Consider the following 18,526-nt stretch of genomic DNA (forward strand, 5'->3'; position numbering starts at 1 on the left):
GTCCTACAATGATCAAGTGATTATATCCTAGTAAAATACTGGGTGCCTTCCAGTGACACCAAAATTGGCCTTTAGGGGTTGAGTGCTATTGCCATACTTTAAGATCTTGGTGCATTAACTGAAACGGACACTGTCTGTCATTGAGCGTCTGAACTTTGAATATAAAGAAAATGTCAAGTTGGCAGACTCTGCTATAACAGAAAGAGTGATTTGTTATTTAGAGCTGTTGTTCTTCCTCCTTTCCCCTTGGGATTCCTGCCCACTCAGTTAGATTAGAGCTATATAAACAAGCTCGTACTACTGAGCTAGCACACATATTGTAATTTTTTTTCCTGAAGTGCTTAACATTGCTGATGTCAGAAAAAAAATCCATTGGGTTTTAATGGGCTGAGGCAAACAATGAGAATTTGATATAATATGGAGGAGAGGAAATAACATCAACAGAAATTCTTATTTGGCAGCATAAATATTCAAACTATATTACAGTCAGGGTTTGATTACTTCTCCTACATGACATTTCCCTGAATTGGGTTTTGAGGGCTGGGCACTAAGAGTGGCAGGCATGATGTTTAAAGCTTTTAGCTGCAAGCCATGGTAATTTCAGTGACATTGTAGGGTAATTGTAGTCGGTTCTCCTCTTAGTTCTGTATCAGGATCACCTGAGGAGGTCATCGGACCGCTGAAGGCTTCATCTCTGATGCATGAGTCAGAACATCTGAGGGTGGGGGTTGGGGTGGGATTCTCCATTGAATCTGATGCCAGTGGCCTGGGAATTTCACTTGGCCAAACACTAGCTTAGAACAAGGTCACTGGTCAGTTTTTACATTCATTCTGTGCTGGGGCATTTCCATGGCTTATTCTCTTCCCTCTTCAAAAGCAACCCTGTGTGATGGAGGGGTCTCATCTTCCAGGCAAGGAGCTGGAAATTTAGGGTGGGAGAGTCCATTGTCAAAGGCCACATAGTAGCCTTAGTGAGGCTAGAGCTGAGATGTGATTCCCAGTCTGACTTCAAAGCCCTTTCTTTTCCTATACCGTCGAGGCCCTTCCTTCCTGCTCTGCTCAACATTGTTAGCTGCTGAACCCTAGGCTTTGTTTATTCCAGAGGGGCTGGCATTATAAAGTAAACAGCAGGAATTTATTGTAACTGCAAGTTACAGATGCAATGTAAGTCTGGAGTAGACTGCAGGCACAATCCTGACTTTCAAGGATTCACGAATCTGTTTGTGTCACAGGTGCTCAATTGTCCTGTTATGCCTAGAGCATCCCCCTCACTATGTTTTCTACCCTCCCCACATATTCCTTCTTACCTAAATTGCTTGTGAATTCCAGGAGTGGATTGCTGAGTCCAGGCTAGTTCATATCAATAAACCTTGGGGAAAATCTTTATGTATGATGCTATACATGGGTCTTTGTTGATCAAGAGCCTTCTTTATTGGCCACTTTTAATGGCTTGTTATCCAGATGAATCTTCTGGAAGGAAGACACTGCATCCTGGTAGAATTTTCTCAGTCCCATCATTCATTCAAACATATTTAAGTACCTTCTGTGTGCCAGGTTCTGCTCTAAGTGCCAGGGAGAGAGGGGTGAACCCCAACAATAAAGTCCCTGCCTATGAAGAACTGGCTTTCTAGCAGAGGAAGTCCCTGATAGACAAGTAAACAAAGTCCTACAAATTCAGATAGGTGTGAATCCCTGTTATCTCACTCTCCACACTTGGCTGTCTCCCACTTAATCTTTCTGGGATCAGATTATCTTTGTGGCTTTTTTCTCTTGACTGTCTAGCACAGAGCTGAGCCACTTCTGGGGCTTCAGATTTCTATGCCTGTGTGTGTGCATAGCCTTGGCTGGAATGGCAAACTTTGCCTCTCCCAGGCTTCTGCTCATCTGTCACCTCCTCCTACTCTGTGCCATCATAATTGAGCAACCACATATAACAATGTCCTTTCTGTGAACACATCTGTTATTCCTACTGGTCTCTGAACATTTTAAGGAGAGGATCTGTGTCTGACTTATCTGTATATCCCCAGGGCCTAGCACGGAACCTTACAAAAGTAGATGCTCAGTATATTTGCTCAAAGAATAAATGTTGAGTCCCAAAGAACCTAAGGGTGGGTGGTGTGGTATAGGAATTCCGTCATAGGGAGGGATGCTGAGTCAGACAGGGGATGCTCCACTGCAGTGGTTTTGTGATTTATTCTTTGAGACATTGAGTGCTGTCATGAATAGAGGAGATGGGCTGGGATACACGCAGTAACGACAGAGACAGGTGGCATGGAACATTCTGGTGAGAGTCTTTGAAGGAAAGTTAGAAATGTGAGGTTCTGAGGGCCTAGCTCAGAGCTGGAAGGAACTCTAAGGATGCTGGATTTTATAGCCAATGCCCAGCTGAGGTCCAGGGAAGCTGTGTGTCCTCGTTCTGATAGCTGGTTAGTGGCAAAGGAGCGAGGGGTGGGGCGATACCAGGACTCCTAGTTCAGAGGGCTTTCCATTATGCTGGGGCTGTGGTGTGTGACAGGTAAGGGATTAAAAGCACAGAGAGGAGAAGGAACTTGCCTAAGATCACACAGCTAGGAAATGGTGGAGCCTGGATTCAGACATGGATCTGTCTGATGAGAGGCAGCTTGTAAGCACCAAGCCGTATTGTCTCTTCTTGGAGATTGTGAAATGCAAGGTCCTAGCCCGTTTTCAGTTTTCCTCTTGGGTTAGCTGTGAGTCTATATAGGAAAATAATATTAACATGCTTTCTTTTGATATGCAGTTACATGTTTTCACAAAAATGTTCGCATTCTTCAAATGTTGATATAGAAGCCCCGGGTTGTTTACTGTGTGTATGTATATGTATATGTAAGTACAATGAAGAACACTCTTTCTCTACCACTAAATTTAAACACTCCATTTCTATTGTACTCCATTTAAAAGAAGTATTTTACATCATACTATAATGAATGAAAACCTAGTCCTTTAATTTCACAAGCCTCAACTTTAATAGTCAATGACTTTAGTTAGAAAATCTTTACCTATGTAGGTTTCACATCCAGTTCTCTCTAACATCTGTTGACATGTAGACTAGAAAGTATATTATTATTTTAGAAATGATTCTTTCTAGATACGGGAAAGCTAAATAGCTTGTCTGAGTTTCAAAACGAGTTAATAGAGGAACCAAAAATAGAAGCATTTGTACTGAATACGAGGCTTACTAAAATTCTTAACACAGAGACTATCTGCATTCACTTAGTAGTTTCAAGTCTAGACTCTGGAACATCAGCCTGTTTTAACACACAGAAATGGTTCTGTTGGTGGGAGGGGAGAGGGAGGCCTGACACGTTTGTTTCTAGGTCATTTCTAACCTTGCTATTATAATACAGTTTTCTAGGTAGAAGAGAAAATGCTCATTAAAGTGAAAGTGTTCATTTTAAAATAAAGCAACAGAAACCTAAAATGTCTCTATTACATAGATACATGAGTATATATAAATGAACTCAATTTTTGTTTTCATGCTCTGTCATATTCTGTATTAAGACAAAGGAGTAGGCAACTAAGTAGTTGTTTAAAAATAAAACTGTGTGTTCATTTAATTTTAAAAGCCATTGATTAGGATAATCAGTGTTTCCATGTAGTACTATATTCATAGAAATCCTGATATTGGGCCAGGCATGGTGGCTCAGGCCTGTAATCCCAACACTTTGGGAGGCTGAGGCAGGCAGATCACAAGGTCAGGAGATCGAGACCATTCTGGCTAACACAGTGAAACCCCATCTCTACTGAAAATATAAAAAAATTAGCCCGATGTGGTGGTGGGTGCCTGTAGTCCTAGCTACTCGGGAGGCTGAGGCAGGAGAATAGCGTGAACCCAGGGGGGCAGAGCTTGCAGTGAGCCGAGATAGCACTACTGCACTCCAGCCTGGGCGACAGAGCAAGACAAAAAAAAAAGAAATCCTGATATTACAATGTATAGAGATAATATTATAGAATAATGCTCTTTACCTCTTTATGTAATCTAATTTTAAAAACCATTGTAATTTATAAATAGTGAAGAAAGCAGATAGTGTTATTCGAATGGGATATTTTGGGCAATTAAATTCTTAGCATAAATTACAAATTCCTCTCTCTCTCCCATTTTCCATCCAAATTTGTTTTTATGGAATGACCTTTGGTAGCAACTTGTTTTATAATAAAATGTTTCCCGTTTTTATTTTAAATTGAAATAGCCTTTTCTGTCATGTGTGGTTATTTATAAGAGTTTCTTTGATGAAAAGCCTATGAATTTTGTGCAAGTAACCCAGGCAGCCTCTTAGATTAGGGATAACATTTGTATAGAACTTTTATGGCTTTATACTCTGCTCTCACACTCAGCTTATTTGACCCTTACCTGCGGGGAACTTGGTGGAATTCACATTTTACTGCTGAAGGCAGTGCAGAGGAAGGTGCCTTAGCACGACTTGGAGCATATAGCAGGCGTTCAATATATTTGTTTTAAAGGGAAATTAATAAAAGAAACCCGACAGATTCTTGTACTTGCTCAAGGTCACACAATAAATATAATGTCACACCAAGGATTGAACTTCCTTCTTCACCCAAAAATTCCATATACTTGTTCTTATTTCACTGTTACCTTTTCAGGCTTTTCAAAAAGGCCAAATTAAATGTATTTATTTTTCTGAATTGAGGTGAAATTCACATAACATAAAATTAGCCATGTTAAAGTGTATAATTCAGTGGCATTTCTTGCTTTCACAGTGTTCTACAGCCATCACCTCTATCAAGGCCCCTGAAGGAGACCCCGTATCCATTAAGCAGTCACCCATTCCATCCTTCCCGCAGCTACTGGCAACTACCAATCTGTTTCTTGTCTCTACGGATTTACCTATTCTGGATATTTCATAAAAATAGACTCAAACAATATGTGACGTTTTGTGTCTGGCTTTTTTCACTTAGCGTGTTTTCACTTAGCATGTTTTCAAGGTTCATCCACGTTGCAGCATATAGCACATTGTAGTACTTTATTCCTTTTTATTGCTCAATGATATCCCATTGTATGGATACACACGTTTTATTTATCCATTCATCCACTAATGGACATTTGGGTTGCTTCTACCTTTTAGCTATTGTGAATAGCGCTGCTATGAACATTTGTGTACAAGTATTTGGTATTCGTTTTCAGTTATTTTGTGTATGCACTTAGAAGTGGAACTGCTAGATCATGTGGTAATTCTGTGTTCAACTGTTTTTGAGGAACCACTAAGCTGTTTTCTTTTTTCTTTTCTTTTTTTTTTTTTTGAGACGGAGTCTCGCTCTGTTGCCCAGGCTAGAGTGCAGTGGCTGGATCTCAGCTCACTGCAAGCTTCGCCTCCCGGGTTTACGCCATTCTCCTGCCTCAGCCTCCCAAGTAGCTGGAGTAGCTGGGACTACAGGCGCCTGCCACCGCGCCCGGCAAGTTTTTTTTTGTATTTTTTAGTAGAGACGGGGTTTCACCATGTTATCCAGGATGGTCTCGATCTCCTGACCTCGTGATCAGCCCGTCTCCGCCTCCCAAAGTGCTGGGATTACAGGCTTGAGCCACCGCGCCGGGCCCCACTAAGCTGTTTTCAACAGTGACTGTATCATTTTACATTCCTACCAGCAATGTTTGAGGATTCTGATTTCCCTATATCCTTGCCAAGACTTACTTGAGGGTTTTTTTTTTTTAAATTATAATAATCTTAATGGATATGAAGTGGTATCTCCTTGTGGTCTGGATTTTGATTTCCCTAATAAAATATTCATATTTTAATGCATAGAATTAATCACAAAATGAGCTTTGGCAAGGTGAGCTCAACAGCAAAATGATTGGCTTCATTTGTCCTCAGGAGGTTATTTAAGACTGCCGGAGCCGGGTGCAGTGGCTCATGCGTGTAATCCCAGCAGTTTGGGAGGCTAAGGCTGGTGCATCACCTGAGGTCAGGAGTTTGTGACCAGCCTGACCAACATGGAGAAACCCCGTCTCTACTAAAAATACAAAAATAGCTGGGCGTGGTGGCACATGCTTGTAATCCCAGCTACTCGGGAGCCTGAGGCAGGAGAATCTCTTGAACCCAGGAGGCGGAGGTTTCAGAGAGCCGGGATCGCACCACTGCACTCCAGCCTTGGCAACAAGAGCAAAACTCCGTCTCAAACAACAACAACAACAACAACAACAACAAGACTGCTGTATATTCACTCCTGAGGTGTGCGATTCTGAGCTGAAAATCAGCAACATGTTGTTTGGGGATTAGAAGAATATTTGTGGATAGTAAGACTACAATCATTCCCTAACTTAAAAAAAGATCACGTAATATGTTTTGTGTTCATGGCATCTGCCAAAAGTTTCTTAATTCTTTGCATTTCAAAGCCCTCTTTATATAATTCCTTCATGACTTAATGGTCTATTCATTTATTTTTGCAGTGTGAGTGAAGAGACTCAGGATGGCTCAGGGATCCGGGGATCAAAGAGCAGTGGGGATTGCTGACCCAGAGGAGAGTTCTCCAAACATGATCGTCTACTGCAAAGTAAGGCATCTGGTCAAGTGCCGTGCAGGCTGCCCATGTGGACTGTTGTGTTCTGTGTAGGGCTGATAAAAAGACAAATGTTTTCTGCCTAAACTGCCTTACTGATAAATGCATATTTTCTTCTCACATCCTCTGGTTCTCTAGTTCCAAAATTCAAGGAAGTTCATACTTGAGCACTTGGCATTTAACACTTGAAAAATATTATGCCATTTAGTTTTCTTTAAACCCAAAGGTTGCCTAAGCAATGCAGATGGGGAAGACACATTCTCCTTCCGTGGAAAGGCCTTAGTGGAAGATGTATGAACTGAAAGTTCTTCAAACTCATAGTGTGTACAAAATCTGGGCTGAATGCTGTGGGAGATACAGAGGTATATTTGTATGAGATGATTACAGTTGGTAGGAGACATAAGATGTACACAAATAACTGTTGTAGAGTCTAAATGTTAATTTCCAAAGTAGATGTGCAAGTAGAGTGTTATATAATTTCAGAGCAGGAGGCCAGTTCTCCCAGCCTCAGAGGTGAAAATGGGCTTGTGGAAGAATGGTCTTTGAACTCAGTTTTAAAATATGTGCAGGATTGCTTTATGTGGAAAGCAGAGAGGAAGAACGTACCAGGTGATAAGATATTTCAGCAAGGGCACAGAACTGAGGAAAGTAACAGCAACCAGAACTGGTTAGCTTGGGCATAGGATGCATTACAAGGAGTAAATGAAGATAGGATTTTGGGAAGAGAGGATGGCTGGAGCCAGATGTTAGTGTTGAATTAGGCAATTTAATCATGAAAAACTTTTGTGCCAAGAGTTGCAAGATTGAGATCTCTTTGGGTTGATGACTCTTGCCCCAGTGTGCTGAATGGATTGTTATCAAGATAGAGCGGAGGCTCTAGGAGAGAGATTTCTGTGTCTGTGTGAAAGGTAAAGAGGGAAAGGAGAGACTAATTCAGCTTGTGAAATCACCTTCAGAATTGAGAGAAACTGATAAGAGGAATTAAAGTCCAGATTAAAAATGACTTGGAAACTGAAGGAATATAGGCGGCAAGTAGAGAGTCAAAGATGACTGGGTTTTTGACCTTGGGTGAATGAAAATCATTGGTGCTATTAATTCAAATTGAGATATTTGGAAAAAGAATACATTTTAAAGGAAGAAAATGGCACTTAAGTTTATTTTAGTACCTGCTGAATTTGACACAATTGCTTCTTATTGTACACCTTTTTAATGTTTGCACGTTTGTGAAAATTTAACCTAACTCTCTTGTATGTTAATAAGGAAATAAGTTAATGTTCATTTCACTAACTACTTGAATTTCTGCTCAGTTCTGTGCATTCTGAGAGGCTCTGTGTATTACTTATATGGACAATGTGGAACTAGATATTCCTGGATGATCAATATGGTGAATTTTTCTCTTTTCCTTGTAAAAATAGAGTTCTCAAATTATTCTTGCTTTGAGTGTAAAATTCTGTAATTCTTTGCTTTGCAAGAGAATGTCTAGATAACCCATCTATAAGAATGGTGCTTATTAAATTGCAGTAAAGAAAAAAATAGATTAATGGGGCTGAGCAATTAGTGAAACATACAGAATAATAGACATTGAGTCATTGTTACTTTCTTAACCCACCCCCATACTGGGAGACCCTGTGCCAGGCTGGTACCAACATGGGCTTTGGAGTGAGACTTAGGTTAAAATTCCAACTTTACCACTCTTTAGCGGTGTGACTGTAAGTTAATTCTTTAACATCCATGAGCCATAGTGTTTTTATCTGTAAAAAAAAAAAAAAAAAGTGGGAGGAAGGTAATTATGAAGATCACTTTATATAAATTGAATGAGGCATCTTATATCCTATTTACACCACAATGTGGTCCATAATGAATATCTCTTTTTCTTTTCATGTTTAGGTCTTGTAGAGATAGTGACACTTAGAGAGAAAATAAATGATAAAATCTCTAAATGTTGGTGCTGTTAATAAGTTGTCAGAGCAAATTTATACAGTGAGTTTTTTTTTAAGACACAGGAAAACAAAAATATTTTTATTTTCTTCAGAGGATTGCAAATTCATGGATTATTAAAGAATATGAAATGCAAAGGTCGTGTAACCCAACCACCTTTCTACTAGAATGTTTGTATTATGTTTACAGGAAAAAAAAAAACTTCCTGCAGGTTTATGAAAACTTGGTTTTTACTTTTTGGGTAGTAGTAAGGGGCTCTTTTCTGGTTTAATTTAGTAACAAACATGTCAACTGCTGTAGTTCTTTAGAGAAATGACAACTAGTAATGAAAATATATCTTTCATGTGACAAACTTGTATAGAGAGTATATATATGTTCATGTGTATTTGCTATATTAATTACCATAAAAGGGACATTGAATTGGTTCAGTCCATTAGAAAGAAAGAAGACACACTTATTGCACAGTGTGAGCTCAGACCCTGACACCATTTTAAACCTAGTTAACCTGACTGACTTAAACCATGGTTGTATTTGAACTATGGGATTTTCATGTAGTTTTCTACTCCTGATGCTGTAGGCTACCCTTTGGCTACAACCAAGAATTTACCTGCTGTAGGACGTTGTCCTCAAGGTATCATCGGTAAAGGTTAGATTTTGAAGCCAGTGGCAATTCAAAGCATTTTCTTTGGAAGTCCTTTAGTGTAATCGTTTATTCAAAGTGTAGCCATAAACCCAAACCTTTCCTTAGATACCCACGACAAAATTTACATTTAAAAAATTGTGCTTTCATTTTTGTTTTCTTTCTCTTGTTTGTTTGTTTTTTTCTCTTGTTGTCAGACACTTTCAGTGTGAAATTTTTGCTTGGACTGCATTGTGTTGATTCAGATGCTGACATTTAAAAAGCCAAATCTAGAGAAATGAAGCTTTTGGGTAAACTTTCGAGTAATAAGTGGATGATTATGTCTATAATGTTGTTGTGACTTTTAAATGACATTTAGGATGGTAACCTCTTGATATATGAGTAATGATGGGTGGGTTTTTAAAGTCCATGCTTTTCAGAACACTCTTCATTTCCTTTTCATGTTTTCATGTCATTAACTGTGAGAAGTTGTACTTTCCCAAGGCATGACTTATTTATTGACTTGAACAGACTTTCTAATTTAGTTTTTCATCCTTCATATTCACAGTTTGGATTGGAGGTGTGTATGAAAAATGTATTGGTCACATTAAAAATCTATTTAAAAGAAAACCTTAATTATTCATGAAGACACCCAGACCTGTTAACCTTTTTTATATTCCTGTATCCTTAGGATCCTGAGTTATTGAATTGCCCAGTGTAATGATGATATTTGAACCTGGCTATACATCACATCATTTAGGGTGCTTTATAAAAATGTTAATCCTCCAAGGACCCCCTCTACAAGGTATTTCTATTTAATCAGTCTGAGCTGGGTCCTAGGAATCTGAGTTTCAAGATGTTCTCAGGAGAATCTGATGCCCAACAAAGTTTGAAAAGCACTGACTTAGTCTTTTACAATATCCAGGCATAGTATGTGTTGCAAAGTGATGAGAGAGTTGGTGTTTTGAATTAGATTTTTGATTTCATAATTATTTGTAGATCTCTCAAGACATGGAAGAACCAAGCTCTTGTCATAGGGATTTTAGTAGCTTTTCCTTAGAGATTTTCTAGTCTTATTTTATAGATGAAAGAACTAAAAGTATAGAGAGGGTGAGTAACTTAAGGTTCCTCAGCACTTTCCCATGGAAGCCATGATGGTGTCCAGGGAGCCTGGCTCCTCCAGTCAGTTGCCTTTCTAGCACCCTATGCGACTACCATGTTTTCAATCACAGACTACTGTTACCACATTGTTGGAGCTGAGTAGCAATGGGGCACGTTAAATTAATGAAAATAATACGTGGCAGGTCTTTGGCTTTCATGCTTATTCTGGGAGAGTTGACTTGGATTAATGTCTCATATTTTTAATGCTGAAGTTTCATTCTACTCACTGGTGCTTTTGCTTCTCAGGTAAAGATTTTCTAAAATGTTTACCCTCTTTTATAGGTAAGATGGCTTTTGAGTAAGAGCAAGTTGCTTTCTGATCTTGTTTGGATCTTTGGTGTTAACAATGCCTCTTGACAAAGTTCTCCTAACTAGGCTGGTAATTTGATTTGTTTGGGTCAGGAGGCATGGAAGATGTCACACAGAGAGCTGGAGGCTCTGCCTGTCTGGTCCCAGCTCTGTGTGGAGAACTTCATTTTCCTGATTTTACTTCTTGTTTTGTTTTCTACCTTCTTCATTCTTTTCCTCCTTCCTTCTCAATTATGAGATACTTCTAACACAAAAAGAATATATTCAGTGTCCATGTAAGGTAGAAAGAAGAATTTAAAAATGAATTATATGTACTTACCGTTAGATTAGTAAATAAAATATAATACTTTGGCCTCATTTCCTTTTCTGTAAAGGCAGGAAATTGGTCTAAAAATGTGCCAAATACCTTTCTGCAATGATTTCAAAGTTCCATTCTATAACTTTTTGATCTTTCATAAGTCAGTACACTTCCCTGATATCAAAACAATGTTGTGAGACTATATGCACTTTTAAAGGTCTTTTGAGCTTTTGAAGAAATATTTTAGACAGTTCTAGATAATCTAAATTGGATTAAGATAAAGCCCAATTAAGTCAGGCATTAGAAGAAAAAGTTTTAATTGTAATGATTTAATATTCAACAGTGAAAGTTAGATGACATCTTCTTGGTGGCAACCTGTTTCTTTGGCTTGCTAATAACATTTAAGACATTAATAAAATTATTTTGTAGTACTAATTACATGTTATATACGTAACAGAAGTGGTGTTTAAGTAGCAACACTGTACATTGCCAGTAGCATATAGTGTCATAGATGAAATAGGAGTTTTAGAGGAAGACAAAAAAAGCCAATGTTCTTGTATATCAAAGGGTTAGTTACATAGCCTCCTCACTGATGGCTTCCTTCACCCATTCATTTCTAGTTATCGACTCCTTTTCTGCTGGAATTTGAGTCTAGCCTTTATGTTGCTCTGATACCCCAAGGTCACTCTGCCTAATGATTTAGGGCCCTTGAAGTCCTGGGCAGTAGTTGGTTTATGTATACATCCAGAAAGTAAATGTTACACTATTTTAGTTACATTGGCTGTGGTATGCAGCAAAAAGGGAAAGATCTAGCCTGGAGGAATCCAGTGCTATGGAGGAAGCTAGGGACAGGGTGTGGTTTGGAATTCATAGGAGGCAGTGGTAGAAGCCAGCACAGTTGAGAGTCTGGGGACCTGCAGGTCCTGGTGACTAAGGCATGATGAGGATTAGAAACTGTCGAATCAGGAAATACATATTAAGTATCATTTGTGTGCCAGACACTATTAGATGCTAGGAATGCAAGATGAGGACTGAGCCCTGAATGAGCCCACAGGCCAGCTGGGGAAAGGTGGGGAACTAGACAATTACAGTGTTGGTAGAAGCAACTGAGGGTGTGGGAGGAGGTAGAGGGGTCATGTAGTCCATCCCAGGAGAGGGGATGATGATGTAGAAGACATCCAGAGGATTTGGCACCTTCTTCGATTCTTGAAAGATGACTAGGAATTAACCAGATGGAAAAGGAGAGAGAAGGTGTAGGAGGCAGGACTAGTGCCTGTAAAAGAGCAGATTTGTGATGTCATTCAGGAGACTTTAAGTGGTTGTTATGAAGCCAGGTTTCTGTGATGAAAGTTTGAGAAATAAAGCTAGATAGGTAGATTAGGGCCAGATCACAAAAGACCTTATGTATCCATGCCAAGGAGTTTAGACATTGTAAAAGTATCTTCCCTTTGCACCTCCATACCCATGTTCAACTCCTTTGCATGCTGCTCTCTGCCCCAGAGGCTGAGCTGTGAGGACTACATTTACAGGGCTCCTGTGACCTCTGGGTTTCAGTTGGGTTTGGTTAGTAAAAGTCTGGAAAGAGATGGAAGGAAAGGAGAAGAGCAATGTCAGAGAATTTCTTCTCCTGGGTCTCACTCTGCAAAACCTTGCACTGCCATATCCCTCTACTGAAGTTTGTTGATTTTCGCAAGGCAGACTATTTTCCTCTTCTGGGTCCGAATCCTTTTTGTCTACTCATCCTTTTGGGTCTTGGGGTGGTTCCAGTTTGTATTTGTTATCTGTTGCTGTGTAACGAATTATCTCAAAACTCAATGGCTTAAAAACATTTATTATGTCACAGTTTCGGTGGGTTAGTAATCCAATTGCAGATTTTGTGAGTTCTCCAGCACAGTGTCTTTTAAAAGACTGTAATCAAGATGTTGACTGGGATTGTGGTTTCATCTGAAGTCTCAGCTGGGGAAAAGCCTACTCCCAAACTTACTTGTGTGACTGTTGGCTGGATTCAGTTCCTTAAGGACTGTTGGAATGGTGGACTCAGTTCTTCGTTGGCTGTTTGCCAGAGGCCAGTCTTAGTTATTTATGACATGTGTGTCTCCATAGTGCAGCTCATAACATGGCATTATTATTATTTTTTTTCATCAGAGTGACAACAGGCAGAGAGGGAAGGTGAGTGGTAGGAGTCTTAGTGTTTTATAACCTAATTTTGGACACTTTTTTAAAAATTATATTTTAAGTTCTAGGGTACATGTGCACAATGTGCAGGTTTGTTACATAGGTATACATGTGCCATGTTGCTTTGCTACACCCATCAACTCGTCATTTACATTAGGTATTTCTCCTAGTGCTGTCCCTCCCCCAGCCCAATTTTGGACATATTATCCCATCCCTTTTGAGAGTAAGAAGTCACTAGGTCCCCCCCTCACCCAAGGTGAGGGATTTACACAAGGATGTGAATACCAAGATCCAGAATTCAGAAAATCTTTGTGGGCTATTTTGGAAACCATCTACCACACAGCTCTACTTCTACTAGCCAGGGGTTTCTAAGGGGTTTTTTTGTTTTTTTTGTGTGTGTTTTTTTTGGTTTGTTTTTTGTTTTTTTTTTTTAAAATAATTTCCCTGTACCCTGGAACTCCTTTAAACTTGGTCCTTTTGGAAATACATTTTTCTTCAATTGTCGTATGTATATCTTCCATTTACCAGCAAGACCCTAACGAATGCAGGTATTATCGCACAAGCAAAGGGAAGCCATTGAGACTCTGCGTTTCTTGATAAGGGAATTCTTCATGAAAGGATTTGAAGCAGGGGAGTCATTTGTTCAAAGTGGAGAATGGGATTTGAAATGGGGAAGTCAATGTGGAGAAGATTCAGTGTGGAGATCGATGGGTGATCGATGTGGAGGGGTTCGGTGTGGAGGGAGAGTGTTGGAGAAGTGGTAGGATTGGAGGTAGGAGGACAGTTTAGAGATTATACAGGAATCCAGGTGAGGGAAAATGATGTCCAAATCAATGGCAGTAGTAATACAGATGGGAAGATGTGTCTGAGAGGTGTTTAGGTGGTTCAAGCAACAGGATTTGGTGACTGAGAAGACGTAGGGAGAATTTGAGAACAATGAGGAGGAATGAGAAGAAGTCTTTTCCCTAGGCTCTATCTGTGAGCTCTCAGAAAGTCTCCCCGGATAAAGTTTTGAAGCAAATACCTGTAGAACTGGATTGCCTTCCCCTCTCTTCCCCATATGTAGATAAATTGAGAGAGCCCAGGAAAGAGTCTATAAATGGACTAGGATATTTGGGTATTTGTTCTGGTTGCCCCACTAGCTCACGTCTGGCCATGCATAAGTTGTTCCTACTTTTTGTTAAGTCTAGCTCTTTAATTTGTGAAGTGAGGGGTTAGCTATGCTAGGTGATCTCTAAAGGATTTTTTAGTTCTAACATTCTAGGTCTTTCATAATCTAAAATAGAGAAACCCACATTTTATTATTTGTGTTATTTCATAACCTCCTTCACTTTATTTTTAATTTTCTTTAAAAAGTGAACCCAGCCAAAATTTTAAAAACAGGTAAGTCAGAATGTTTAAAACAAATGGCTTTTGGTCTTCAGCACTTAGGGCTTGTTTGTTTTTTTTTCTTCACTCTTTTTTCTTTTTTTTTTTTTTTTTTTTAACATTAAGTAAAATTCCTGGCCAGGTGCAGGGGCTCATGCCTGTAATCCCAGCACTTTGGAAGGCCAAGGCAGGCCGATCACCTGAGGTCAGGAGTTCAAGATCAGGTTAGTCAACATGGTGAAACCCTGCCTGTACTAAAAATACAAAAATTAGCCAGGCGTGGTGGCACATGCCTGTAATCCCAGCTACTTGGGTGGCTGAGGAAGGAGAATCACTTGAGCCTGGGAGGCGGAAGCTACAGTGAGCAGAGATGGCACCACTGTACTCCAGCCTGGGTGACAGAATAAGACTGTCTCAAAATACAATAAAATGTGATATAGTAAAATAAATTCTCAAGGACTAACTTCAGAAAGTGTTCAGGGCAACTAATTATTCAGTCTGCATTTTAAGATTCCTTTCATTAAGTTTTTTGAAACTTTTTTTATTGCCTTAGGAAAAAACTGTTCTGTTTTCCTTTTCCCCCGGATTAGACTTGCTGGAAGAAAAGCTCCCCCATCACATTTTCTTGGTTGGCAGGAGACAGGCGTGCAGGCAAGTCCCAGACCAGTGGTATCAGTGTCCACAGATGAAAGGGATGGTATTTTTAGTGTGAGGAATAGCTCAGTGTGGTTTAGTATGATGCATTTCGATGAGTATAACTTTCTAATTTGAAAAGCCTTTGGTGTGTTTAAGTCTTCATTTCATCTTTCCAATTTTTCCCCCTCATTTCTTTTCAAGGAGTCTAAGATTTTTCATTTTGGCAGGCAGTTGATCACTCTTGTTATTGACACTCCTTTTCAGTATTCTTACACTATGGAGAACCTGAATGGCTGTAAATTCCCTATTGGCAGGATTTTGAACAAGAAAAAATAAAAGCAAATAGATATCTGTGAAAGAAAAATAAATACATTTTAAAATTATTGGAGGATAGAAGGATTACTTTTAAAAATTCTGTTAGTTTGCCAATTCAGATCAAAACAGAAAATGGACACTTTTTTTGATCAGCATTCTCTTTTCTAAAAACTTATTTCAATAAAGTAAAGAATATGCAAAGACATATATATATAGAGATAGATATAGACATACACCCACTCCAAAAGAATAGTGATATCTTTCTGGTAAATAATATCCAAAGTTTGGAAAGAAATCAAATATCCATTGAAAGGAAACTAATTTTAGGGGGATAGGATTCACATTTGGAATGATCTCAGAGTTAGTTAACTGGATTTCTGTTCTGGTCAACCTAATAATTGTCTTGAAAGGGAGATGGCTACTGACATTCTGGGATATGGTTAGGGAGAATATTCCTTATTTTTAAAACCCTACAAGAGTTTTTGATTTTTTTAAAATAAAATGTTTTGTCTTGTTTGTTAAATATGATGGTTATGTAGGTTTACTCAAAAGTGATTTTTTTCATTGCTCTTTGTTGTTTTCTGCATCTCTGTGCTTACATCTGAAATAATTTTTAGTATTTTCTTTAGTGCAGGTCTGCTGAAGATAAATTCTCTCAGTTTTTGTTTGTCTAAAATATTTTTGGGCCAGGCACTTTGGCTTATGCCTGTAATCCCAGCACTTGGGAGGCCGAGGCAGGAAGATCACTTGGCCCAAGAGTTTGAGGCCAGTCTGTGCAACATAGGGAGACAACGTCTCTACAAAAAGAAAGAAAGAAAAAAAATTAGCTATGCATGTTAGTGCATGCCTGTAGTCCCAGCTACTCAGGAGGTGGAGGTGGGGGAATCACTTGAGCCTGGGAGGTCAAGGCTGCAGTGAGCCATGATTGTGCCACCTCACTCTAGCCTGGGCAACAGAGTGAGGCATGGTTTCAAAGAAAAAAAGAAAGTCTTTGTTTCATCTTCATTTTGTGAAGGGTGTTTTTTCTAGATTTAGAATTCTAGATTGTCAGTTATTTTATTTATCATAACTGTCATTGTCTCTTGGCTTTCATTGTTTCTCTTGGGCAGTTAGCTGTAAGTTTTATTATTCCTCCTTCAAATGTAATCTGTTTTTTCCTTTGGCTGCTTTTAAGATTTATTTCACTTTGGTTTTAGCAGTTTTATTATGAGGTGTGATTTTCTTTTAAATTTATTCTTGTTAGAGCTTATAAGACTTCTTTTTTATTTGATTGGTGCTTGGGGATTCTGTTTTTTTTCTTTTTCTGATGGAGTCTTGCTCTGTCACCCGGGCTGGAGTACAGTGGCATGATCTCGGCTCACTGCAACCTCTGCCTCGTGGGTTCAGGTGATTCTTCTGCTTCAGCCTCCCGGTAGCTGGGACTACAGGTGCACGCCACCACGCCCAGCTAATTTTTGTATTTTTAGTACAGTCGAGGTTTCACCATGTTGGCCAGGATGGTCTCGATCTCTTGAACTTGTTATCCACCTGCCTCGGCCTCCCAAAGTGCTGGGATTACAGGTGTGAGCCACCATGCCCAGCTGTACTTGGGAGTTCTTAACCATTAACTTTTCAAATATTGTTTACGCCTAGTTTTCTCTTTTCTCTCTTCTTGGGATTGTGTTCATATGTTATGACATTTTTTTTCCTCTAGATTTCATATATTTCTTATGCTCTTTTCTGTATTTTTTATTCCTTTGCCATTTTGTGCTGCAACATGGATATTTTCTACGGACTTATCCTCCAGTTCACTAATTCTCTCTTCAATATATTAGTAATCTGTGGTTAAAGCCATCCCATTGAATTTGTAACCTTAGTTATTGATTTTTAAGTTCTAAAATTTTCATTTAATTTCTTTTTACAGTTTCTAGTTTTCTGCTAAACTTCTCTATTTTGTCATTTAATTCCTAAACATATTAATCATAATTGTTTCAAAGTCCATATCTGATACTTTAGAGTCTTTATCACTTGCTGAACTGTTTCTGCTAACCTTTTCTTTCTTTTTTTTTCTGTTTATTTTTTATTAAGTTCTGGGCATTATACAAATAATATAGAAGTCATTTATGGCTCTAGGACAATGTTATGTTACTTCTGAGAGAACTGAACTATTTTTTTCTTTTATGTCAGTCAAAATAGGAATGGATTACCTTAATCAAGTCAGACACAAAGATTACTTGTAGCTGGACTTCAGTTCTTGTTAGGGCTAGATATATTTCTAGATCACCTTTACTCTCTGTAGGGAGCCCTTCTGGTTCCAACCAAAACCCTAGGTGCCCTCCTCCTTGGAGGACTCTGACCTCTAATTTTTGTCCCTTAAACTCTGTGACACTGCTAAAAGCTCTGTTCAGCTTCTTGATTGTGCCTTTTGTTTAAGGAATTGACAATGCCCTTGAGAGGAACAGGCAGCTCCAATTGCTGGGCTCATCTTAGTTTTCTTCTTCTTTCAGGTCATGGCCTCACAAATTCTTACTGTCTTGGTTGCTTTCTAATGCCTTCAAACATGTTTGACAAAATGTTTTTCAGCATTTCCAGTTGCTGTCAGCAGGAGGGTGATTCTGAAATATCTAGTTAGCCATTGCCAGAAGTAGAACCCCGTAACATTAGCCCTGAAATAAGACGGATCCATCTTTTATAGTCTTGGTTTGCTCTTAAAATGTTTTAGAAAAGACATATCCTGAGTGTCTTAGTGGTCTAGGGTGATGGTGGTAGAGGCAAAGAAAAGTGAAACTTCCAGTATATTTAAAAAGTAGAATTAACCTGTGATTGGTTTTTGATGGAGATGAGAGAGGAGGATTGAAGGCTAATGGTCAGGATCTGGCCTGGGCATCTGGATGTTCAGTCACTAGGATCAGTGGTTGGGGGAGTGACACTGGAGCCTAAAGTCACCACAGTAGCAGAATGACATTCACCACAACCTAGTTATGTAAAACTCTAGACAGAGGGAATAAATCCAGGCAAATACCGCTAAATATGAAGTGAACCCAAAAAGAAGCTTTACCTGGAGGAAACCTTACCTGACTCCAGAGACCTTTTTGGTTTAGAAAACAGGAAGTAGCTTGTATCTGTCAGTATGACACTTTTGAACATTTCTGTATTAGTTTCCTAAGGTGCTGTAACAAAGCCCCACAAACTGTGTG

General features: G+C 39.1%; 1 protein-coding gene across 1 annotated transcript in view; it reads left to right on the forward strand.

Moving 5' to 3' along the window:
• RGS6 (regulator of G protein signaling 6) overlaps positions 1–18,526 on the forward strand; it is a 620,766-nt gene that overhangs the window by 26,645 nt on the left and 575,595 nt on the right. The window contains 1 exon segment of the mRNA XM_073011133.1: positions 6,422–6,525. Within this exon segment, the coding sequence (XP_072867234.1) occupies positions 6,442–6,525 (84 nt within the window). The 5' untranslated portion in view covers positions 6,422–6,441.

This window comes from Chlorocebus sabaeus, chromosome 24 (genome assembly GCF_047675955.1).
Source record: "Chlorocebus sabaeus isolate Y175 chromosome 24, mChlSab1.0.hap1, whole genome shotgun sequence".
Lineage (NCBI taxonomy): Eukaryota > Metazoa > Chordata > Mammalia > Primates > Cercopithecidae > Chlorocebus > Chlorocebus sabaeus.